Consider the following 24,782-nt stretch of genomic DNA (forward strand, 5'->3'; position numbering starts at 1 on the left):
CACAATCCCACCGACAATAGGGACATCATCCGTTCCATTTCAAGGTTCACAGAAGACGCCTGATGAGTTACAGAAGGGGTGGAGGCTTCTTAGCTCCTCTCGTGAGGCTCAGGGAGGGAGACCCAGCAGGACGCCCTAGCGTGAGGGAGGCTTTGCCAGCTGGCTCAGAGCTGCCTCCTCAGCCGCCCTATCCCAGCTCTAGATCAGCGAAGGCAGCAGAACAGAGCCGGGATCCCAAGACCAGGAAGGGGGTGCAGAGCAAGGCAGCTGTTTAACGCATGGTAAGTGCCGGAAGAGTGTGCCAAGTGGTACAAATGGTGAATGTGCTCAGCTCCTGACCGAAGTCGGAAGTTTGAATCTACCCAGGCGTGCCTTGGAAGAAAGCCCTGGCAATCGACTTCAGAAAATCGCCACTGAGAACCATACGGAGCACTGTCCTACTCTGACACACACAGGGTTGTCATGAGTCAGAAAGTTCCAGAAAAGAAGACTCTCGCTACCTAAGGCAGTATGCTCTTCTGTGGGAATGTTGGCAGCAGCGGGAGTCAAGTCATTTGATTATTCCAATCCTCCACCTACTGGTCTGGGCAAGCGGCCCTAGTGCCATAACCACGACCAACATTGTACTACACAGAAAAGATAAGCAGCATGTGTGTGTGTGCGTGCACGCGCATGGGGGGTATAACAAGACATCAATCATTCTAATTGTCCTAATTGCACACTCCACCAAATGGAAGTTTCAGCATGCTTTCGCTGCCTCTTGCACCAGACAAGACCATAAAAGTTGTGCAATCTAAAATTCAGCTCAAAACCAAAGCAGCCTCCAACTCCTGAGGTCAGCAAAACCGGAGTCAACAGCTGTCAGTCACGCTCCATCTGAAAGCACACTTGTAAGCAGCCCCGAGATAAACATTATAAAGACACAGCAAGTCAAGTTGGTGCAAATAACTCCAGCTAAACGGAGGCAAGAGAGCTGGGGAGAGGCTTTCTCTTGGGAATGACTGCATTACAGGCTGCTGTACATTCAGGAACTAAAAAGCGGCTAGGATCTCGAGCTCCCAAAGGAGCAAGAAGAGAGTGCTGCCCACCTCGCGCACTCCCTGATAAACACCTAAGAAGTGAACCAACCCGAGGCTCTTGGGACGCATCCTGAGCCTTGACGTCAGCAGAGGATGCTGTTGAGTCTAGCCCCGCCCCCCAGCAGCCCAGGCACTGCCCTCTCTAGCAGACACGGGCCCTGCTGTGGACAGACCCCGTCCCCAAAGTAAAACTCACGTAGGGAGAGTAAAGCTCCCCCGTCTCGGTGATTTCACCCGCCATTTTCAGAAGTCAGGAGGGGTCCGGCAGCCAAGGTTCCTCCTGTGCAGGGGCCTAGGGGCTGCTGCTGCTGCTGCCGCCACCACCTGAGACAAAAGAGCAGACAGAACGCTGGTAATGGACCTGGGTGGGGAGGGCCGTTTGCAGGCTCCCCCCACCACCTCGTGTCCCTTTATCACAGACACTGGCTGCCTTAATTGTCTGTTACAAGACGCCCTGGAGGGAGGGACATCCCTTGTGAAGTCAGGGTGTTGCTTCGTTTTTTTCCCTTGCTATGCAGGGCACTGCTCCGTGCACAGACTACTTCATTCAACGCTGTTTGGATTTCAAGTGACAGAAGGCGCCCCAGAGGTCTTTAAGTTTCATCAGGCAACTCTGAGGGGCTCTCCCCCTTTGAGTCCAGGAACAGCAGCCTCACCACCACACAGGGCAACCCGAGTAGCTGTGCTGTCTACGCCTGGGGGACAAGCTGGTGGCTTTCCTAGGTCGCTCCTGCAACTCAACTCCTCGCCACAAAGCCTTTCTTTTTTAACGGGGCCTCCGCTCCTCGACCCCCACCCAGACTTCTGGGTTATGCCTAGGGTTCCCCCATGCCCAAGCCTCCCTCTCGTCTCAAGAGTCCTGCTCCAAGCCTCTCCCTCTCTCTCCTTCCCGGAGGAGCCCAAGTCTGGCGCCGCCTCGCTCCGCCTGCCCGGCCCGACACCTACAGCGCAGCTCGCTCCCGGCCGCTGCCGGCGCCTTCGGCCCCACCGCTGCTACCGGTGCCAGCTGTCTTGCACCAGCGCCTGCAGCGCGCATGCGCCCGCGCCGGGAGCCCATCTTTTCCGCACGCGCCTGGAGCCGGGCGGAGCGCGCTGATTGGGCCCCTTGAGGAGGCGGGACCGGGATTGGGCCCTGGCGGCTCCCGTTTGCGTGGCGGAAGTGGTGGGGGCGCGCTTCCCCGTGCCTGCAGGACTGGGTGGGCGTAGGTTGTGTGGGGAATCCTTAATAGCTGGATCATCTTCTGCTCCGGATGTGCTTGTCTGTGGAGTGTGGGTGTAAATTGTCAGCGGCTCCCGTGGTTGGGGGTCGAGAAGAGCAGTGTATAGCTCATTCAAAGGGGAGAACCTGAAAAGTTAAGCCGGCCTCACCCCCTAGTGGTCTGGGCCATCCGGCTTGCGGGGCGCGGAAGAGGGAGAGCCAGAGCCAACTGGGGTGGTCGCTGGAAGAGTGTTTGTAGATAGATTTAATGTAGGGCTGAAAGTTGAGGCTAGGGTGTAGTCTCCTACCTCTGACAGTGATGCTGGTTTGGGGGATGGGGTGGACAGGTCTTTGGGATGCGAGTCAGGGACTGTTTATTCTTAAGCAGCGCTATTCCCCTCTTGCAAGGGGTTTAGAGTTCGTGTTCTTTGAAGTGTTGGAGGGAAAGCAGGAGAGTACTTGTGTGTTGTCAAATCCATTCTGTCTCAGCAATTCTATAGGACAGGGTAGAACAGCCCATGAATTTTCTAGGCCATAATCTATATGAGAGCAGATGACCAGGTCTTTTCTTCCGCTGAGCCACTGGTGGGTCTGACCTTTAGCAGCGAGCACTTAACCATGGCGTCACCAGGGCTCCGCATCTCTGCACGACTTTAGCAAACAGAGAACCTGGACTCCCACCCTATGTGGGAGGAAGCTCCCAGTACTGAAATCTGCCCTCCCCACCTACAGGTTGCTACCATGTGGTTGAATCAGAACACCTTGCTGCTGGGGAAGAAGGTGGTCCTGGTGCCCTACACCTCAGAGCATGTGCCCAGGTAAACCGTTGCTGCCTGAAATGGGGCACTGCTGCACCCCCACTCAGGGTTGTGTAAGCCTGTCCTCCTAGGCACAGCGAGGAGGGCCAGCCTTCCTAGGCCGAATCTCAGAGGCTGTTTGCTCTGAGAAGGGGAAATGTAGGTGGTGAGAAGGAACAGCACACAGGAAAAAGTGAAAGCTGAGGCAGAGGGGTCTGACTTTCCTGGAGGAAGCTGCCCATCTCCCTGTTTCTTCCTTTCACCCTTTCAGCTTCCATTTTGGACTTTCAGCAGGGAATTGTTTTACATAAACAAAACATGTCAAAGGAGCTCTGGTGGTGCAGTGGCTAAAGCATTCTTTTGGCTGCTAACCAGAAAGTCAGTGGTTCGAACCCACCAGCTGCCATATGGGAGAAAGATGAAGCAGTCTACTTCCGTAAAGATTTACAGCCTTGGAAACCCATGGGGCAGTTCAGCTGTGTCCTATAGGATCACTAAGAGTCAGAATTGCTGCCGCTGTGGGTTTGGTTTTTTAAAATGTGTGTAAGAAAGGAAGCAAATTTGTCATCTCACCAACTGTAGGTTAGTGACGTTCCCTGGTGTTAGTGAACATGCTCTGTTCCCAGAGACTTAATGTGACCAGTAAAAGTGACAAAACAGTAGCCATCAGTCTGTTCTGACTCATGAACCCGTGTGTGTCAGTAGCACAGTGCTCTGTGGGATCTTCAGTGGGTGATTTTTTGGAAGTAGATTGTCAAGGCTTCAGGGCATCCCTGGGTGGACTCGATCTGCCAGCCTTCTGGTCAGCGGTGGTGTGTGTGAGCCGTTGGCACCTAGGACCCAGGACCTCAACTTATTGTCAACCCGTCCTAAAGCTCTGGGCTGATGATTTTTGATGTCCGCTTGTTTGAAAGGCCAGGACTGGGACGCAGGGTGGGACTCTGGTGGGGGGCAGTTGGTGGACTCCTGGCAGATTGGAGGGTGGTGGTGGTGGTGTGTGGGAGGGTTCTCCATTTGTGGGTTTGCTTTTGCGGGTTCCTGGCACCCTGCCTTTGTGGGGATCTGTTGTTGTTGTTGTTATGTGCTGTCGAGTCAAACCCGACTCATAGCGACCCCTCCTTGGGTTTCCGAGGCAGTATCACTACGGAAGTAGATTGCCCAACCTTCCTTCCGAGGAGTGGCTGGGGGATCTGTAGGGCCGTCTTTGCTGAGGTTTGCCTTCCTCTCAGGAATCTGAGGAATGTTCAGTTTCAGACTGCTCCCTCGCACTGACCCCTGAGGGAGGATGGGAAGCTGGATCGAACAGACCCTTCTCACTGCTCTCTTGTGGGGTTAGCCTGATTCTAGGTCTTGTGCCCGTGGCCACCTGCCTTAGGAGCAGCCATGATCCTTTCTTTGGGTCTTTTATGAGCCTGTGTTAACCCTAATGAGCCCTCAGCTGCACATGGAAAGGTCCATGATTTGAACTCATCTGCTAATCCACTGGAGAAGGTTGTGGTGCCCTGCTTCCATGAAACCTACGGGGCAGTTCTACTCTGCCCTAAGGGCTGCTCTGAGTTGGAATCAGCTCTGGGGCAAGATGGGGACAACAGGCTTGGTTTCCTTTGTCAGCCCTGTGGGACCCTCCCCCACCATCCTCATCTCCTAAAATGCCCACGGTGCCTCTGAATCAGCCCTGCATGTCTCAGGCCGTCCCTCTGCCCCTGCAGATACCATGAGTGGATGAAATCCAAGGAGCTGCAGCGGTTGACGGCCTCGGAGCCGCTGACCCTGGAGCAGGAGTACGCGATGCAATGCAGCTGGCGGGAGGACGCGGACAGTGAGGAGCAAAGCCCCGGCCGGGCGGGAGGGCCAACCCCACAGGCAGATTCCCTCCCTCTAGATAAAGATCTCCTGGGACCACAAAAGCTTCTTGAAAACCCTGGAAGCTTCCAGAAACCCTTGTACTCATGCCTGCCGAAGCCGATGCTTCTCCCCTCTACTCCCTGCACCAGGCCTGCCCTGCAAGGATTTAGACAAAGTAAAGGCTCTTGGGTTCTGGCCATGGTGCTGCGCCTCCGTGGGTCCTCAGCTTTCTGAGAGCGCAGGTGCCATTTGGAGAAGGCTATGTTCCACTGCACAGGGCAGATTGGAGGCTTACAATGAGGTACAGGGTGCTCTCGGCCCCTTTTCTCCTGTCAGCCTCCGATGATGGTGTTCTGCAGCTCCCTGGCTTGGTAGGAACAGGGTCTTCACCTCCCTCTTTTGGGGAGCACGGTGGTAACCTGTCTGCTCTCCTTAGAGTGTACCTTCATTGTGCTGGACGCAGAGAAATGGCAGGCCCAGCTGGGCGCTGCCGAAGAGAGCTGCATGGTGGGCGACGTGAACCTCTTCCTCACAGACCCGGGGGACCCTGCCATGGGGGAGATCGAGGTCATGATTGCGGGTTCGTTGCTTCCCTTCCCTTCCGGCCCTCAGTGCTGCGGGCCCTTCAGCTTGCTGGGTTCGTGGAGCACTCAGACCACAAGCTCTGCGGGCGACCTGAGACCTGCCTGGGGCAGGCTGCCTGCTTGCGTCCCTTAGCCTGTTGGCTCACCCCTGTGCTTGTCACTTGATTCTCGTCATATGAACTTAACCTTTGGTTTTAGGGTCTTCAGAATTCGTTCTGCCCATCCTTGGGGCGAGAGAGACCTCCCAAGGAGGTCTTCTCTCCAAAGAGGTCTTCCAGATCTTCCCTGGAGTGTTCTCCATGCTGTGGGAGGGGCCTCTGCATTCTCTGCTTCTCTCTCAGTCCTCAGCCTTCCCCTAAGGGGGGCAGCAGACTGCAGCTAAGGCAGTCAACCTTGGAGTCAGACTCCAGGGAAGGCCAAGCTGTGAGACCTTGGCTGAGTCATTTAGGTTTTCTGTTTCCTCTTCTGCTAAATGGTAATAACAGTGCCAGCTTCTCAGGGTCGTTGTGAGGGTTAGATGAGGTCATATACGTCAAGTGCCTAAGCCAGAGGCTGGCCCGCAGTGTCATTGTCATTGGGTACCACTGAGTTGATTTTGACTCATGGCAACCCCAGGGGACAGAGTAGAACTGCCCTGTAGGGTTTCTTAGGCTGTCATCTTTAAGGAAGCAGATTGCTAGGTCTTGCTCATATAGAGGTATTGAACTGCCAGCCTTTTAGTTGGCAGCTGAACGCTTAGCCGTTTGCACCACTAGGACTCCTAGGGCCTCAGTGTGAGCTGCTTGTCACTGTTGCTGTTTCTCCCAGAGCCCATCTGCAGAGGCCGGGGGTTTGGTACCGAGGCTGTCCTCATGATGATGTTTTATGGTAAGAAAGGACATGATGACACACGAGGAAGTGGCCAGGCCCTGGGTGAGGGCTGGGGTGTGTTAGGAGGGGCAGGCAACAGGGGTCTCCCTGGGAAACTGGCCCTAGAGCCAGGGCCTGGGTGGGAGCTGGGAGGGGGCGGGCCTTCATTCTGCTGCTCACCCCTGTCTATGGTCTCCTTGGGGAGGAGTCACCAAGCTGGGTCTGACCAAGTTTGAGGCTAAAATTGGACAAGGGAATGAACCGAGCATCCGTCTGTTCCAAAACCTTCACTTTGAGCAGGTAAGGACGTCACTGGGGCTGGCAGGGAAGGGGCGGGGCCTGGGTCTCTGTGGTGGACTGGAATGTGTGGCTGGAACTTCACGGGTCCTGCTGTCCTGGCTCCCATAGGTGGCTGTGAGCAGTGTCTTCCAGGAGGTGACACTCAGACTGGCTGTGAGTGAGCCGGAGCGGCAGTGGCTGCTGAAGCAGACCAGCCACGTGACGGAGAAGCCATATAGATCTGGGTGGGCAGAGCCCCACTGATGGCCAGGCCTCGTGGGCAGCCGTCCAGGTGGATGGGTGTGGGGACTGCACGTTCCTAAGCCCAGAGCCCTGTCATGTACAGGGTCTCAGGGCCAGTGCGGCTGGCGCCTCCCCAGGCCGGGAAGACTTGCACGGCCCAGGCCTCTCTGATCCTGGACTTGCCTCTGCCTCCTCAGGCTGGCGGTATGGCCGAGCCCAACTGCGGGCCAGCCCCTCCGTTCCCTTCCAGCCAGGCCCGCACTCAGACTGGAGCAGATGAATGAAGCCTTGGATGAGTCAGGGTGGAGGTGGGAACCAAGGTGACAGGGACCCTGGACAATGGACAGGGGACAGGGAAGCTGCCCCGGGGCTGAGGCCCTGGCCGGAGTAAAGCTTACGGTAGGCTGGCTTCTCGTTTCGTCATTCTGCCTGCCCGGGAAGGGCTGCCGAAGCCCTGTCTTAAAGTGTGGATGGATGGGGCAGGGCTGCCGTGTCCTTTTGTCCTATAGAAACAGGCAGGGTGTGGACCCAGGGTGGCGTGGAAGGGAGGGACCGTGGCCCTGGAAGGACAGACAGGCTGCTCAGAAAGGGGGCAAGTGGCCTTGCTCCTCCTTTGTCTTTAGAGCCAAATGGTTTTGAACATAGAGGAGGAAAAGTTCTTCTGGGAAATAGCTGTTTGTAACTGGAGAACAGCCCTGTTGTCGAAGCTTGTGGCTTCCCACTCAGCCACAGGCTCTGGGAGGAGCAGAGGCCGGTTGTCAGAGTCCTGAAGGGGAGGGTTGGGCCACCTGGCTCCCTGAGCCTCCTGCTTTTGGAGCCGCTGTACCTGGCAAGGCCACACGGGGGCAGTGGAGGCACAGGGTCGGGATGGCCAGGCAGCCTGGCAGCAACTGCCCACCTGGCCGCCTGCTTAAGGGTGGAGCTGGCCCGGGCTCCTCCGCCTGAGCTAGGCAACACCCTGGACTCCTAGCCTTCCACCCCCGTCATAGTTGGTGGTAGTGTCACACGCAAGCAGGTGTTCTCAGAACTCGGTCGTGGAGACTTCGAGGACGTGTAGGGCCTTTTCCAGAGTCCCTGGGTGGTAGAAACAGTTAAATGCTAGACCAGCCCAAAGGTTTGAACCCACCCCGGGGATTCTTGGAAGACCTGGTGGTCAGTTTCTGAAGGATCCCAACCATGAAAACCTATGGAGCTGCTCTCAGTTGGAATGAACTCTGTGGCAGCCAACAGCAGGGCATTTTCAAGGTGGGGAAGCATCCCTCAGTTGTGCCGGAGCCAGATATGCTCTGCCTCTAGCTCCCAGGCCCCTCTGGGACTGGACTACGCAGGTGAGGAACAGTGGAGTGAAGAACGGGCCTGACCCGAACAGCGCAGTTCTCGCTGCGGCCCCCTCTGTGCTGTGCTCTGGGCCCCTCAGCTGCAGGAGTTCCCAGCAAGCCATCTGTCCCTTCCTCCTGTCTTCAGCTGTCAGTCACAGGTCCCCCAGGGCTTCCCCATTCAGGCAGGTGAGTTCAGGAGGGCCTTCACAACCCTGTGGGGCAGTCCTTAGGCCTGCTGCACCTGAACGTGGAGGCATCTGTCCGGGGCCAAAGAGTAGAGGCAGGGGTGGGGTGTGGACAGGCCAGGCACAGGCTGTGTAGGGCAGAGGGTGATGGGTGCCACGATAAGGGCTTTGGACGGTTCCTTTTCATGTTAGTGGAATCCAAACCCTGACTAGGGGCTGAGATGGACAATGGCCGATTGTCTCTCAGCCTAAAGTTTCCTCCAGTTCCCAGCTCAGTTTACTGTCTTCCATCTTTACTTATTCCCTGGTCCCAGGATCCTGGCTTCTGAGTGGTCTCCTCATAGGCTGGGTGGAGAGTAGCCCAAGGCCGCCTTCCCTTTCTTCTCTGAGCACCTCTCTTGAATCTCCTGGCCCAACAGCCTCAGGTCTGCCAGGCCACCCTGGCAGGGCTCCAGGACGACCTCAGGGCTAGAGGTACAAACCACCTGGCCCCAAACCGGTCACCTTCCAGGGCTCTTGTGGAAGGACAGGCATTTTGTCCTTGGAAAGTCCCCTCTGGCTCACCTGCTATCCAGCCTGTCCTGGGGCTTGCTGAGGACCAGTTTGTTTTCCCTAAATACTGGACAATTAGCCTCCAATCAGGTCAGTGGCCAGATAAGATAGTGTATGTGGCGCCAGCTCAGGCCCACCTCACTGCCCGCAGGCAGAGATTAAAGGCAAGTTCCTGATCTGGCCCCATCTGTGATGCTGGCACTCCTGGGGTTAGAGACTCTCTGAGCCGGGTCTCTGCTCCCACCCCATTGGGCCCCCAGCTGCACCAGTGCTCTGTTTGGCCATGCTGAGTACTGAGTTGGAGCACACGGTGCTGGGTGGGTCCTGTCCCCCCAGATCTGCATGTGGAACTCAGTGGCTGGGGGGCAGGCATGTGGTTTTGAGGCTCTCTAGTTAAGCTGTACATCTCCCACTCCCTGGGCTTGGGGTGACAGGGAGCCCCAGATGGTTCTCTCTCCAGCTGCACAACCCCCCTTCAGTTAAAGGCCACCCTAGGAACCCCTGTTCTGACATTTCTGACTTTCCTCCCCGAGGATAAAGCATTATCTCAAGGAAGACACAGAGACAAAGAGGTTTAGAGGAACCAGTTGAATTTCTGCTGGTGTTTCCTTACAGCAGTGGTGCCTGGAGGCGGGCTGGGCAGGGGTAGCCAAGCCCTCGCCTGGCTGCCTGGGTCTCCAGGAGGTGGAAGCAGAAACAAAAAGGTTGAAGGCCAAGGCCACTGCTATGGCCCGGACTGCAACAACCAGAAAAATCATGTTAATCAAGGAAACAAAAATCCCTCTAGACTCTGGTACGCACTCTTAAAAAAAATTAACGAACAAAAAGAAGATGCCCGAGTCATGGCACTGGGGATGTCAGACCCCCTGCTGCTTAGAGCTGTGGGTGCTGCGAGCAGTCGGAGTTCTTGATCAGCCCCGGACCCGTCAGCACTGGGCCTGTGAGGGAAAACCACCTTTCCCCTGGTCCCACAGTCCGTGCTTGGTGCAGGCTCCAGCAGTGGCCCCAGGTAGGGTGTCACAGGGTCACCAGGTTGGGCGAAGCACGCAGGGGGCGGGTGGGGGCAGAGTCTGCTCTCTGATTGGAGCAGGACAGAAAACCGCTTCCCCTAAAGTAAGGTAACATAACAGTTCTCTAGAAAAATCAGGCTCGCCATGAAGGGAGACGTTGGTGCTGATTCGTATGTCAATGCAGGGGTGAGTGGGGAGGAGGAAGAGAGTGAGGCCGGTGGGGCTGGCTCTGGCCCTCCCCGGCCCCAGGTGGCCGTCGAGGTGCTCAGAGGTTGCTGAACAGTTCGTTCTTCTTGCTCCAGTCCATCTGCGGGGCCTGCTTGCTGCTGCGTTTCTGGTGCGCCCTCTCCTTGGCCACGGCCAGGGAGATGTTGAAGTCCAGGATGGGGTCAGAGGAGGTGGAGGAGGGCGCTGTGGAGTCCTGTTTCTTGGGGCTGTCCTGGGAATTCAGCTGCTAAGAAGGGGGAGGCAGAGAGAAGGGGGTGAGGTGAGCCTTGGTGGAAGGGCTCCCGTGGGGCACTTGCCCAGGGAAGCCAGGTCACGAGGACAGTGTGGCGCAGCATGTGACCTCAGAGGCGGGCCAGCGTGCCAGGAAGACGCCAGGCCTGGGAATGGGCTTCCTGGAATCTGGTCGCCACCCCCAGCCCCGCGTCAGCCTACCTCCTCACTGGTGTCACTGGAGGTGGACCTCGCCAGGGCTGGGCTGGGACTCTCGGAGGCTGGCTTGGCCACGGCTTCCCCACTGTTCTCCTGGCAGAGAGAGGCCGGGGTGTGGGATGGTAAGGGAGGGGGTGAGGAAGTGCTGAGGGGGGAAGGGTGAACCCAGGGAACACAGGTACCTTGCCCCCATTGCCTGAGCCTTTGGGGAATTTAGTGGTCACATCCTCTGAGGGTCACATCCTCCTGGCCCCCTCTCCCCAGTGCCCCTTTTAGGCACTGACACACCTTTTGGGACGGTGACTGAGGAGGGGCTTCTCTGCTTGGCCTGGGGGCACGTGTGATACCCCCTGAATCTCCAGCCCTGTGGCCCACCTGACTGTTTCCCTGGACTCGAACCCTAACCCCAAAGTGGCCAAGCATGGCTTTGAGGATAAAAGGGCTGGAGATTCCTAGACCCCCAGATGGGGGTGACAGAGGCTCAGAACCCAGCCCGCCAGAGAGGGACGCTTTGCACAGCCTCCAAGGCTGCCTGTCCGAGTGAAGACTGGCTGGCCGTCAGCTTGGCCCTGAGCCCCCTCCCGGGCTCCCCCATGGCTTCAGCTGGCACCTGGCCCTCCTGTCCCTTCCCCAGCCTCCACCGCCTTCCCTTCCCTTCTTCCAGGCCAGGGGGAGGGGGGCTTTGTTCTTCCAGCCTAGACTGGAAGTAACAGGGCCTGCAGCGCGACCAGACACTGAAGCTCTGTTCTTGCGGGGAAGAATGGCCCCTTCTGTACCGTGGCAAGCTGGAGGCGGGGGCCTGTCACCCAGGATGGTGGGCTGTGAGGGGCTAGCCAGGCCTCTTCCCCTGACTGCCTGCGCCCTGAGTGGAGGCCATGGGGACACTGGAAGGGTGCCCCTGCAGCTCAGGAGGGAGCTAGGGACCCTGAGGTCTCAACCCTCCCCCTGGCCGCACCCTCCTCACCCCCAGGACCAAGGGCCAGACCAGAGTGGTGTCCTACCTTCTGGATCTCCCCGTTGGTGAAGGGCTCGGGCAAGGGACCTGGGTGGAGGGAAAGAGAAGTTAACCTGAAGCTCTGAAACAAGGGCAGGAGGGGGTGAGTTGGAGGGTTTGGCAAAAAAATCACATCTTCCTTCCCGAGTCACTGTTCATAGGACGTTCCACTGCAACCCACTGTAAGCACTGCATTGTGACCCAGCACACACAAAGACCGTGTGCGTGTGTGTAGCACGTTTCACAGAAGAACACGGACTCTTACCCACTGATCTGATCCTGTGGTTTAGAGAAGGGGGCTGTTTGAAATGGGGTTCAAATCCCATGCTGGCTGCATCTGAATCACCGGGGAAGCTTGTTAAAAATACACATTTCCAGGCCTCGCCACCAGAGATTCTGATGGAGTGGGGCTGGGACAGGCCTAGGAATCAGCATTTCCCAAAGCTTCCCAAGCAGATCTGGCACGGCACCAGAATCGGAACCGCACCCCAGATTACGGTCAGCACCTGCCTCGGCTGAAAGAACTCCAGCTTGTGAATCTGGAAATGGGGGTGGGGCAAAAAGGCCCAGGGCAGTGTCTTGGGTGTCCCCACCTCCTAAGGTGGGAAATTTCGTGGTGGCCGCAGGGGTCAGAGGGAGAGGAGACAGGCCTCGGGGAGGAGGCCCCGCATGGCCATGGGCAGGGCTGGCTGGGTGAATGTTTCTGAACTCTTAGTTTTAAGTTAATGGGTATCTTTTCCTTTTCCCAGGGCATGGTCAGATACACCTGACTCTCCACCTTGCCCCCTTTTGATGCCCCCAGCCTTGCCGGCTGGAGAGAGCACTGATGGGACACAGGGGCATGCCCCGTCTCTCAGCCAGCTCCTTCCCCAGCAGTTCCAGGCTGTTCTATGGTGGACAGAATGAAGCCTCAGCCCAGACAGGCTGTGGGGGGAGCATTCCTTTCTATGGGAACACCCCCAGTTGGGAGGAGTAGGGAGAAGACACCACCCTGGAGGAGCCCCGAGGGACACTGCCCCGGCCTCCTGTCCCTCTGCAGGTCCTCTGGCCAGAGGCTGCATGGCTGTGGTCTCGGGGCCCTTCCTACCCAGACAGACAGAAGACGGAGGAACATCCAGGGCTGATTACTTGGGGGTGAGAGAGGAGGGGGAGAAGAAGGGTGGTGAGAAGGCAAAGAAAGGTATTTGAGGAACTGAGTAGAGTCCAGATTCCAGCTGTCTTCCCCACGCCAAGTCCCCAGGAGCAAGGCTGGGGTTTCTTGGGGCCCCAGGTCCCTGCCTCACCTAGGAAGAGGATTCCCAGAGTGTGGCACAGTGAATTACGCGGTATGGCTTTTCTGGTCATAGTCTTTGTAACTCCCACCAGATTACTGGGGTGGGACCGTGCAAATAAAGTATGTAGAACTCTGATGTTGGGATTGGTTAGTTTTGTCACTGCCAGGCTTAAAATGAGCTCTCCTATAGCTGGTGGTTCAAACCCACCAGCCACTCCTTGGAAGGAAGGATGGGCAATCTACTTTCATAGTGATACTGCCTCAAAACTCAAGGAGGGGTTGCTATGAGTTGGGTCCGACACGACAGCACATAACAACAACAACGACAACAACAACAATAGCGGTTCAAACCCACCAGCCACTCCTCGGAAGGAAGGTTGGGCAATCTACTTCGTAGTGATACTGCCTTGGATACCCAAAGGGGTCGCTGTGAGTTGGATCCAACTCAACGGCACATAACAACAACAACAGAGGCAGAGGGGGGATCTCACTGCCATCAAGAAAGAAGAGCTGGAGGTGAAGTAGAGTGTGTCCTTGGGCCCAAGATCCCTACGGTCGACCTCCTTGGCAGAGATGTGTGGCAGAGAGAGATGCCTGGCAGAGAGATGGTCACAGTGGAACCAAGAAGCACAAGAGTGGTGAGCCACCTGGCCCACAGAGCAAGGAAGCTGGGTGCCCTTGGGCAGGAGGCTTGCTGGTGGAGTGGGGTGCACCTAGGTGTCCCGATCGGCAGAGCTGAAAGAGCTTTGTACCACTTGCCTGAGCAGGGCAGAGGCCAGGCCGAGAGGCCAAGGGCCAGAGAGGGGTGCCTGAGGACATAGCAGAGGGGAGACTGTCCTGATTGAAGAACTGTATCCTGAGCTTGTTCCTGGACCTGAATTGTAACCTGTCACTTCCCTAATAAAGCCCATAATCATTGAGTATTGTCTTTGAGTTGTGTGTGGCCATTCCAATGAATTATCAAGCCCAGCAGAGAAGTAGTGAGTGCCATGGGAGGGGTGGCTGGTGTCAGAATTGGTAAAAGGCTGGAGGATGGCGGCATGTCTGGCCTCAGAGGAATCAGCTTTGGGCTGCTGATGGTGATTCCGTCTTCCTCTTGTGAAGTTACAGAAGGCGAGAAGATGCGGCCTCCGTGCCCTTTTTTACACTGAGTTATCCCGTTTCCACGAAGTTGAGATGAGGGTAAAGCACTGCCCCCTCCCACGTCTAGAGTCTACTCAGGATTTCCAATGACCTGTCCCCCTCCCAGGAGCCCCTATTGGACTACTTGGGGATAGGGCCTCACCCTTGGGACACTGCCAGCCGGGGCCTGAGTGTGCGTGGTAGGACCCATGTGTGCACCCTCAACTACAAATATACCCCTGACACCCTGGGGAGGTCCCACCCACTGCAAAGTCCAAAGAGGCTCCACCCTCACATGACAGCAAGCTCACACCCCTCGGGGAGCCATCTTCCAGGGAGAAAGTCCAGGCCAGGGAGCAGAGGGACGCTTAACCCCTCCCTGCCCTTGAGTGGTAGCCCAGCCCCGTTCAGCACAGGCCAGGGCAGGGGGAGGTGCCAGGCTTGGCAAGGGGATGGTTGGTGGGGGATGGGGAGGGCAGGGGCCCAGGGAGCAAAGGGGGGCCCACCACTCTCCACAGCCAGCATGCCTGCGTTTCCAAGGCAACCTGAGAGAGGGGAGGGGGCAGACACCCGGCCCTTGTCACTGGACTCTGATCAGACCAAGTGAAAAGGCTGGGAGGCTGCCCCAGCTTTAACCCTCTCCTGAGTCTCACTGCCCTGACAACCTGTCCGCAGTGGAGGGGTAGGGGGCTCAGGCCTGGAAATCTCAAGTTCTGCCCCATCTCTCACCACCCCTCATGCCAGGGTACCCCAGTCCCATGGTACTCCTGCTAAGCCCTGTTCCTTTCCTGACACTAGACCCTCTTCTCCCCCAACCCACACCTCTCAGCCACCCTGGAAGTAAGTGTCAAAGCCAGGAAGCTGCCCGACCCCCACCTGGGACATGTAGAGTCTTGAGCATGGACTCGGGGGCCTCCAGCCGCCCACCCCCTGCTCACCATCCAGATGCTCCTGAGATGGGATTACTTTGCATTTCTTGAAGAACTCGTCGGTCTCCTTGTCCACTACCAGCAGCTTGGTCTCATCCCCACTGGCCTTGATGGCAGACACCACGTCCCCATGCTGTTTGCCCTCCATGCAGACCCCATTCACCTGCGGGGAGGGAGGGGCTGTGCTCACAGGTGTCAGCTCTCGGGAGGGTAGGGGAGGGAGGCACCAGGCGTCCTCTCCATCCTCAGCCAGCCTGCGATCTGGCCTAGTCATAGTCCTGAACTAGGCCAGGTGGTCCTCTGACTTGTCAGTCAGTTGGGGAGAGAGGCACAGGGGAAAAGCCAAAGGAAATGTTCAGAGGAGACTAAACAAACACAGCTGGGAGCCTGGGGTGGCCTGGCTGGGCCCCGGCCTCTCTGTGGACTTGCTGTCTGACTCCTCTCTGGGCCTTGGTTTTCTCACGTGTAAAATGAGAAGTCTTGGACAAGCTGATCTTCCAGCTCTAAGGTTCTCAGACTCTGTGATTCTGGGACCTGCCCAAGTCCTTTCCTCCCGTGGAACACAGCACGGGCCTATGCAGTCAGCGTGCCCAAGTGCTTGCTCAAAAGAGGCTTTGTCACCTCCCTCCAACCCCTGAGCCTGGCATGGAGGCCTGCGGTAGGACGGGACTCTGGGGTGGCCTAGGCACCCACCTGGATTGATGGGCACCTGTGTGTGTCTGCTCAGTGCAGAAGAGCCCAGGGGAGAATAGGGCAGGAAAGAATTCTCTGTTGGTCCATCGTCTGTCCATCCATCTATCTACCTATCACCCATCTATCACGTTCCCTCCCTCCCACCCCCCATCCATCCACTCACCCATTCACCTGAATAGCCTCCTTCCCTCCCTCCCATCCCCCACCCACCCACTCACCCAGCATTTACAGGCTCGTTCAGCCCTGTGGGGCTAACCAAGGAGTAAGTGGTTGGATGGCTGCCCTAAGGACCTAATGGTCTGCAGGGAGGCCAAGGAGGATCCTGGAAACAGGCTGGCAAAGAGGGTGAGGGCACGTTACCTCCACGATGCGGTCCTGGGCCCGGAGCCCCGAGGCCTCAGCCGGCGAGTCTGGGTCTACTGCCCGGATGAACTGGCCAGGCTTGGACTTGTCACTGTGCAGGTTGAAGCCATAGCCATTGGTGCCCTTCTTCATGGCACAGAGCCGAGGCCGGAGCTCCCGCTGCGGGGGTGGGGCGGAGGGTAAACACAGTGATGTTCCTCCCTCCTCCCCTGCCCTCTGCTGACCACACTCCTCCCCCACCAAGAAGGCCAGGTTCAGGACTGATGCAAGTTTGCTAGATCCCGGAGCGCAGCATGAGAGGATGCTGGCCCAGGCTTGGAAGACCCGCGTGGAGGCCCAGCATTGCGGCAAACCACCTGTGTGAGCCAGGACACGACTCTTCCCCTGCCCGAGCCCCAGTTTCCCTTCTGAAGACGAGAGGGGGACGTGGTGAGCCCTCATGTTCCTTCCCCTCTTGACACTCTCAGGTTAACATGTTATTTGGAATGATCCCTTATCCCTTTGACTGGGGCCCCCAACCCATCTGTACTCTGTTCCCTGCAGGGGGAGGCAGGGCCAGCTGTTTACTGCTCGTCAGCACATTTACAGGCCAGCCTTTCCTCACTCCCACCAAGCACAGTGGCCAGCTGGCTCCTTCTGCCAAGATGGGACAATCCAGGCAACCCCAGGCCTGGATGAAGCACAGCACGGGGGGCACCCTGCTGGCAAGGCCAAGGCTTGGCCACCTCAGCAGCTCCAGGGGCCCAGAGACCCTGTTGGTCCCCAAGGAGCCTGAAATGGGGGTGGGACACAGAGAAACAGGGCTGGGCTATGGTCTCATTAAAAGGGTCAAGGGTCAATGATCTCTCTTGAGCACTCAGATGCTCACTGCAAACGGTTTGGTTCACCTTGGAAGCTGTAGCCTCAGACTCATTCACACGCTGGAGGGAATGGGGCGAGGGTCAGGTTACTGACACCTTGCCGAGGACCAGGACCGAGAGGTCTCCAGGTCCCTCTCCCCTCCTCCCAGGCTTGGGGCAGGGCAGCTGCCAAGTCCCTGACCCGTGTCCAACTCTGCCACCCACTAGCTCTGTGACCTGAGGCAGGTTATTTCCTTCTCGGAGCCTTGGGTTCCTCTAATGACATCTACCTCCCCGACTGCTTTATGGCCTCAAGGAGGTGATTACTGTGGATGGGAGCACTTTAGGGGCCGTAAGCCCTGTGCTGCCACGACTTTGTCATGTCATTGAAACTGACGAAGAGTCCTATTAAGCTGAGCCCTGACTTTTGTACGGGTGCTGTGGAGTGGACAAGGCAAGGGAGGGTGGGGAAGGAGAGGCTGCCGGTCTCCTGCCCCAACCTGCCTGTCGCAGGGGGAGCGTCGCCAGCTGGGGAGAAGCTGCTTTCCGCAAGGAGCAGCCCTCCGAGGGGTAGGCCCCAGCATGACTTTTCCTTTCTTCAAATGCCTGGGCGGGTCTTGCGTGTCTCTGTTCAGGATGTTGGAGGGGGTGTGGGGAGGCCCAGGACAGGAAGGAGGAGTTAACCAGCTGGGCCTTGCTCAGCTGCCACTCACCCAGATCTGGGCTAGAAGCCGCTGGGCTAGTCTCTCCTAACCCTTCTCCAGGGCCCACAGCAGGGACTCCTCACCCCCAACAACAACCAAGACAAATACCTGAACAATGAAATTAAAGTGAAGGGCTGCCTGGAAAACCAGAGGGCAGCCCTGACACCATCCTCCTCTCCCCTTGGCTCTCACTGGACCCACCTCCAGGCTCCCCCAGCAGCCCTCCCCTGGCCCACCCCCAGCTCTCCAGGATCTTGTTCCCGGAGGGAGTAAGTGAAGGTCTTCTCTCCTCCTGTTAATCCGGCCACAAAGCTGAAGGCCCGGCTGCCAAGGTGAGCAGGAACAGGTCTGACCAGTTGCCATTGCCACCACGGGGACAGGCTCAGCTTTCTCAATCTACCGGGGTAGGAGAAAGTGGGGAGGGTGAATCCCAGGACTGGGGGGGCGGGGTGCAGCTCCAACGCTCCTGCCTCCCTGCACAGTCTACCCACTCCAAAGCCTTCTCACGGCTGCCTGGCCAGGCTCATCGGCCCCATTTCCGAGATGGGGAAATGGAGGCTCAGAGACGCCTGATGTCACGCGGCTCTACAGTGGCGGTGCCAGACCTCCAACCTGGGTCTCTGGCTCGAACCCTAGGCTCCTTCCACCAGAGGGCTGGCCAGAGAGGAGGTGGCCCACTCAGAGCTGAGGCCTCCGCAGGCGTCAGACGCAGTGAGGGGCAGGCTCTGGGCTCAGCGTTGCAACCCTGCTTGGAGCTGACAAAACCGCAGCCTTCCTTCCGGGTGCCCAGGCCTCTTGCAGACCCGCGTGGGGGTGCTGCAGCTGAGCTGAGGGATAGAGCTGGGGTGGGCTGGGGGCGCTGCCTGGTGGTGCCCACCTGCAGACTCGGGGTTCTGTGGCTGGGGGCTTCCCTTCTGACCCCCAGGAAGCTTTCCTGCACACACACGTCATCACACTGGGAGGCCGGCTGAGGCCACTCCCCCCTGGCAGCACCAAGCCATGAGGGTGAGGGCAACAGGCCCAGAGCAGGGGCTCAGGCCTCCGCTCTTCCCCTTGCCTGCACTGGCCCTACTCCACTGCCCTCTGGGGGGGTCACCTGCTGGGGCTTCAGGGCCAAGAACGTGGCTGGGCCAGGGTGGCCCTAGGTAGTTTTCTGAAGCACAAGGAGTTCTCTCTGTTCCCTGCTCCCAAGTCCCCGAAAGTGCCCTCCCATCCCAGGAGGGGCTGGGGCTTCCCACTCTCCCAGGAAGACAGGTCTGGTTCCTCTCAGCCCCTCCCTCACCAGGAGACACCCAGCTGTCTCCAGGAGGCGTCCCTGCCAGCTGCTGAGTCAGGTCATCCAGGGGCCATCCCGGAGGGGTGGAGGCCCAAGCTAGCAGGAGGAGTCCTGGGCAGTTTCCCTGGGCATCTCTGGACGTGTGTGTTCCCAAAGCCTATCAACAAGACAGGGGAGGGGTTAGGCACTGGGCCCTTCACCCCCTGCTGGGCAGGGCCTGGGTGTGTAGCCCCAGGAGCTGCAGAAGGACCTCGTACCACAGGGCCAGCTCCAGAGCAGGGGGTGGGGGCTTTCATGGGAACATGGCCCCGGAGTCTGTCCAGAGCCTGCTGATAATTCCAAAGGGCAAGGTGGGACTCCCAGTGATGATGAGGGCCCAGAAATAAATGCCAGGATCTGCTCAGGGAGGAGACTGGCAGAGACCTAGGGGAGAGGGAAGAGCGGGAAGCAATGACAGCCAACGGGCAGTGTAGTGAGTCGGGACTCCAGACAAGGCCAGACCAACTTCCAGAAAAGACCCTAGTGGTGAGCCACTTCCAGACCCCTCTCCTAACTCGGATTCCTGGGTTCGCTGGGGCTGCCCCTCCATCCCCCTCTCCACCAGGGAGTCCAGCCCCACCCCAAGTGGCCGCCTGGTCACCTCCACCCACGCAGCCCTGGGAGTGGACCTCGGAATTCAATAGGCGCCATCAGCAGCCACCTGGAAAGCTGCAGGAAAGTCGATACCTAATCCCGGTGACTGTCTCTGGGGAACAGGCCCAGGGCTGTTCCTTGCTCCTCCTGGGGGAGGAGTGCAGGTGCTGGGGGCTGCCGCCCTCGCCCCTCCTGGCCGACGCCATAGTGATAGGCCCTGTAGAAACAGCCAGGCTGCTTCCACACCTCAGAAACCAGAAATGGGAGCCAACTCAGGCTCCGGAGGGGGCAAGGGGGAGGAGCGAGGGAGACCACCACTAGGATGGCTGGGGGAACAACAGAGGTGATCCCCACCCCCAGCCCAGCAAGGGCTTGTTTATGCAAAGGAGGGGGCCTGATTGTAGGGAAATCACCCCCTCATGGAGGGGCAGGGGCATGGCAGGAGTGTGTGCAGCAAAACCCTGGCTGCTCTGGGAGGCAGCTCAGCCCATTCCTCGGTATCCTGGGGACACAGGCTTGGTCCTGGCGCCGGCTCTGCTGGGACGCCGGGATGGAGTGGTTGGCTGTGGGGCTGGGCAGACTAGGGAATGACCAGGAGCTCAGACCACTAGGCCAGTGTCCAGAGTGCCAGGCACGGGGTGTCCTTGCCTCACCCTAAGTGAGATGCAAAGGGCTCAGCTGCCACTGTCCACGTGCCCCACAGCCCTGATGCCACCCCATTTTAACCTACTGGATCCCTCCCCACACCCTCCAAGTTGGTGCAGGCCAAAGAGCAGTGGACCCCTCCGTTTGCCCAACTTGTGCTAGCACTGCCTGCTCTGCAGGGGGAAGGCTCTTTCTGGGGCCCAGCAGGGTGGGGCCAGGGAGGAGATCCAGGCTAAAGTGGGGGCTGCTTCTCTGACACCCTCATTCTCGGGGCCCTGAGCCAGGTTCTCCCTCTGGCCAGAGACCCACGGGAGTAGAGTTTGGCTCAGGTCTTCCCAGGGCTGGGCAAGCCTGGAATGGAGCAGGCTGGTACCTGGGCTGCTGCCTGGCTGGACAGCATCCAGGGCTGGCCATTCCATGCCTGCCTGCATCATTCCTCATCCTTCAACCTCCTCCCAGAAGTCACTGGACTTAACTCCTTGTGGGCAGTCCCAAGAAGCTATGTAAAGACCTTTAAGGAGCTTTTGAAATTGGGTCTGGACACTGAGATACTAAACAGCAGCTCCATTGATTAACCCCTGTGTGCGTGGTGCAAACGGGTAACGTTAATGTGCTGAGCTGCTGAGAGGTCGGAGGTAAGAGCTCACCCTTGAGGCGTCTCAGAATCAAGGCCTGGAAATCTACGTCCCCAAAAATCAGCCACTGAAATCTGTATGGAGCAAATTTTACTCTGACACATATGGGGTCACCGGGAGCCGGAATCACCTCGATGTCAACAGTTTTTTTTTCCTACTGGTTACCATTTATTCAACACTTACTATGTGCCACATGAAACCCATTTACACCCTTGTCAGGAAGGTATTTCTGTCCCCATTTTACAGACAGGGAAACTGAGATTCAAAGAGATTGAGTAAATTGCTCAAGAACAACATCTACTAGGAGAAGGCAGGATTTGAACTCAGATCTAGAGCAGCACTGGTCAATAGGAATCCAGTGTGTAATTTTAAGTTTCCTAGTGGCCATGTTGGGAGCTCTGGTGGCATAGTGCCTAAGGCACTTGATTGCTAACCAGAAGATTGGTGGTTCAAACACACCAGCCACTCCTCAGAAGAAAGATCAGAGAATCTATTGCTGTAGTGATACTGCCTGGGAAATCCAAGGAGGGGGTCACCATGAGTCAGAGATGACTCGACAGCCCATAACAACAACAGCACCAGCAGCCATGTTAAAAGGTAAAAAGAAACAGGAGAAATTTTACATCTCATTGAACCCAATCTATCCTGAGTATTATCATTTCAAAGGAGCTCTGGTGGCTTAGTGGTTAAAGCATTCAGCTGTTAACCTAAAGGTCGGTGGTTCGAACCCACCAGGTGCTCCGTGCAAGAAAGATGAGGCAGTCTGCTTCCATAAAGATTTGACAGCCTTGGAAATCCTACGGGGCGGTTCTACTCTGTCCCTTAGGGGTGCTGTGAGTCAAAATTGACTTGATGGCAGTGAGTTTATTATCATTTCAACAAGTAATCTGTTTTTAAAAATTATTAATGAGACAGCTTACATTTTTAATTTCTACTAAATATTCAACGTAAGTGTGAATTTGACATTTGCAGCACGTCTCCATTTGGACTAGCCACGTGTGGGAGTGGCTACTGCACCGGAGAGGGCAGCTTGCTGTCTGAGCCCAAAGCGCACTCTTCCAAACCCTCGCTGCCTTGGCTATTTGAAGGGGGCACCCATGACCCTCCGCCGGGACTTGAGTCCCAGAGAGGCCAGAGCTCTGGCCTTGGTCACAGTCGTAAGCAGTGAGCAAACCTTGACCCAGGCAAATGCTCCTTGCACACTTGCCACACTGCCACTGAGGTGACCCGGGCCTCACAGACTGTATCCTGTCCTGTCCTTTTCTAGCACACAGAACATTGACCGGGCCTGGGGGCACGGTCAGTCTGTTTCAAGGAGGCTGTCCCACTGGAGAAGAAAGAAGGTTTAGTCAAGCCCGGCCTCCGGGAGGGTTCTTTGTGCTACAGGTGAGCCTCCGAGTCAGCAACGCCTGGCCCAGTCCATCATGTGAGAAGGGACGGCAGCTGGAGGCCTGCCAGGGACACAAGCACCTAGGAGCCCTGACCAAAGAAGGGCCCCATTCCCTGGATCCTTTCAGGGAGGTGGTTCAAGCAGCCTGGACTTGCACCACTGAGATGGCCTCGGGACAGCCGAGAACCTGATAGACAACACCCCAGCTGGAGAATCAGGCCCTTAAGCAAAGCCAACCGTGGCCAGAGGGATGTGCACAGACCCTGGAACTGGAGATCGGGGTTCCGATACACACCCTTGCTCGGCTCAAGGCTGAGAATCCTTGTGCCAGTGACCTTAACTGGCCGAGCCTCAGAGCCTCAGTCTCTGCGTATAGAGAACGTGCTAACACCTGCCTCATAGGGTGGCCGTTTGGATTAGATGAGAGAAGCCATGTTCAGTACTTAGCATGTTGCAGACACAGCTAATAACCATCATTTATTGAAGGCTCACTGTCAACTTACAAAATGGAGACATGATATATGGGTTGTCATGGAGAAATCAATGAAGTGTTTATCTGTATCTTTATGGCAGAGGGCTGGCAACTAGTAGGTGCACTATAAACTGAGTTTCTGCCCTAGGCAGGGCCTTCTTATCTCAGAGCAGGAGAAGCAGCTGAGCACCTGTTATTGGGGTCTGGAGCCCTGGTTCCCCCATAAAAGGCCTGCAGCACTGATAAGCCTTGGTTGGCTGCCTTCTTCCCCTAGGTCCTCCCTCCCTCCCTGCTCCCCCACTTTCCCAGGATATGGGAATGGGAAGTCTCGAGGAGGGGAGAAAGGGCCCCTGATCCAGACAGCAGGTTGGGAAGAAATCCCGTTCCTGTACCTACAAGAGGACCCTCTCCAGAAGGACTGATCTGGCATTAAACTCATCAGGAACCTGAAGCTGTGAGGACCAGGGGGCTACTCCGTCTTGCCAAAGGAGAAAAAGACCCCCAAACTCTTAAGAAGAGAATGAACAGCCCAACTGTATCACACACCCTGTCCATTTCAAATGGAAACTGGTTCTGCCTGTCCAAAGTTCCAGCCAGCTGAGTCCCTGTGAAATGGTCCTCTCTCCCCGGGGAAGAGGTTGGTAGACTGCCAGTTAGTTGTACCCTCCTATCCCCGCCTACCATCTGGGGTGTCTGCAGTCTCCCGGCCTCTGGATTAGGGTTAGGTCTGGTGGGAACCCATCCCAAGCTTAGGCACTTAGAGAGAGAGAGAGATAGACAAGTAAGCACACGCGCACGCGCGCGCGCGCACACACACACACACACACACACATGTCATCTAATTGACTCTGCAATAACCCTGCTGCGTAGTTGTCCCCATTTCACAGAAGTGGATGCTGAGGCTTGAACTCACCTAGGGTCCTAGATGGCGCCCTGGTGCTGTAGTGCCTAAGGCATTTCACTGCTAACCAGAAGGCTGGCGATTCAAACCCACCAGCCACTCCTTGAAAAGAACATTAGGCAATCTACTTCTGTAGAGATACAGCCTGGGGCAGTGGTCCCAATGAGTCTAATCTACTCAAGGGCAGTGAGTTTGGTTTTTTTTTTTTTTTTTTGGTTAGGGTCCCAGAGTCGGGTGAGTGGAAGAGCTGGGATTCACACCTTGACTCGGCTGACCCTAAAGTCCAGAGTCGTGGCTTTCTGCCTTCTGATGGAATACAGCCTGGGGCAGTGGTCCCAATGAGTCTAATCTACTCAAGGGCGAGTGATTTTGGTTGTTTTTTTTTTTTTTGGTTAGGGTCCCAGAGTCGGGTGAGTGGAAGAGCTGGGATTCACACCTTGACTCGGCTGACCCTAAAGTCCAGAGTCGTGGCTTTCTGCCTTCTGATGGAAGCTGCTAGGAAAGAGGGGTGGGTAGGTTGCATCTGGAACACTCTATCCTATCTGGGATTCCTGTCTCTGGGTATGCTGGAGAACAAGCAGGTCCAGGTGAGCTGGACTGAGAGCAATAGGGACAGAGGTCCCTGACAGCTGCTTTGATTTATCCATTAGTTCAAAAAGCCAGCGCCTCCTTAGCCTGGGGGCACCCAATGCCTCAGCCCTTGGGACCTACCATGGGGAGTGGAGGAGCAGTTCACCAAGATTAAAATACAGTGAGCCACAAAGATGTAAGGCCAGAGAGAGGAGGAGAGGGGGAGAGAAAGAGACTGACTTCCTGGGATCAAGGAACAGCAGTGCAGTGGGACGGGAGCGGACAGGAGAGTGTGTACCACAGAGAAGGGGGCCGGATGGGTTCCTGGGCAGAGGAAGATCAGTGCCAAGGTTCAAAGGCTGAGAGCATGACATGTCCTAGGGAATGTGGTTTGGTAAGATAGTGGGGGATGCATGGGTGCAGGGTTAGGAGGCTGCCAGGTTGTGAAGGTTGTCATACATGCAGGCGTACCTCATTTTATTGAGCCTGGAAGACACTGTTTTCTACAAGTTGAAGGTTTGGGGTAACCCTATATTGGTGCCATTGTCCCAACACCACGTGCTCCCTTCGTGCTCTGTGTCCCGTTTGGTCATTCTCATGATAAATCACACTGTTACATCACACTATTGCACACTTACTAGACTATGGTAGACCTAAGGGAGCTCTGGTAACATAGTGCCTAAGGCACTTGACTGCTAACCAGAAGGCTGGCGGGTCAAACCCACCAGCCACTCCTCGGAAGGAAG

General features: G+C 56.9%; 2 protein-coding genes across 2 annotated transcripts in view; one reads left to right on the top strand and one right to left on the bottom strand.

Moving 5' to 3' along the window:
- The first annotated feature begins 3,009 nt into the window (after nt 1-3,009).
- NAT9 (N-acetyltransferase 9 (putative)) lies at nt 3,010-6,895 on the top strand. The gene is made up of 6 exons (XM_007959676.2): nt 3,010-3,095; nt 4,784-4,893; nt 5,356-5,499; nt 6,311-6,370; nt 6,558-6,652; nt 6,761-6,895. The coding sequence occupies exons 1-6, from the start codon at nt 3,019-3,021 to the stop codon at nt 6,893-6,895; spliced, it is 621 nt and encodes a 206-aa protein (XP_007957867.1). The 5' UTR covers nt 3,010-3,018.
- Nucleotides 6,896-10,205: 3,310 nt separating this feature from the next.
- Nucleotides 10,206-24,782, bottom strand: part of SLC9A3R1 (SLC9A3 regulator 1) — an 18,231-nt gene continuing 3,654 nt past the window's right edge. Inside the window, exons 2-6 of the mRNA XM_007959677.2 lie at nt 15,969-16,130; nt 14,925-15,078; nt 11,599-11,639; nt 10,601-10,690; nt 10,206-10,391 (exon numbers count right to left, since the gene is read on the bottom strand). Of these exons, the coding sequence (XP_007957868.1) occupies nt 10,206-10,391; nt 10,601-10,690; nt 11,599-11,639; nt 14,925-15,078; nt 15,969-16,130 (633 nt within the window). The remainder of the gene's footprint in view (nt 10,392-10,600; nt 10,691-11,598; nt 11,640-14,924; nt 15,079-15,968; nt 16,131-24,782) is intronic.

Source organism: Orycteropus afer, unplaced genomic scaffold (genome assembly GCF_000298275.1).
Source record: "Orycteropus afer afer isolate SDZICR_OR568_19922 unplaced genomic scaffold, OryAfe1.0 scaffold00018, whole genome shotgun sequence".
Lineage (NCBI taxonomy): Eukaryota > Metazoa > Chordata > Mammalia > Tubulidentata > Orycteropodidae > Orycteropus > Orycteropus afer.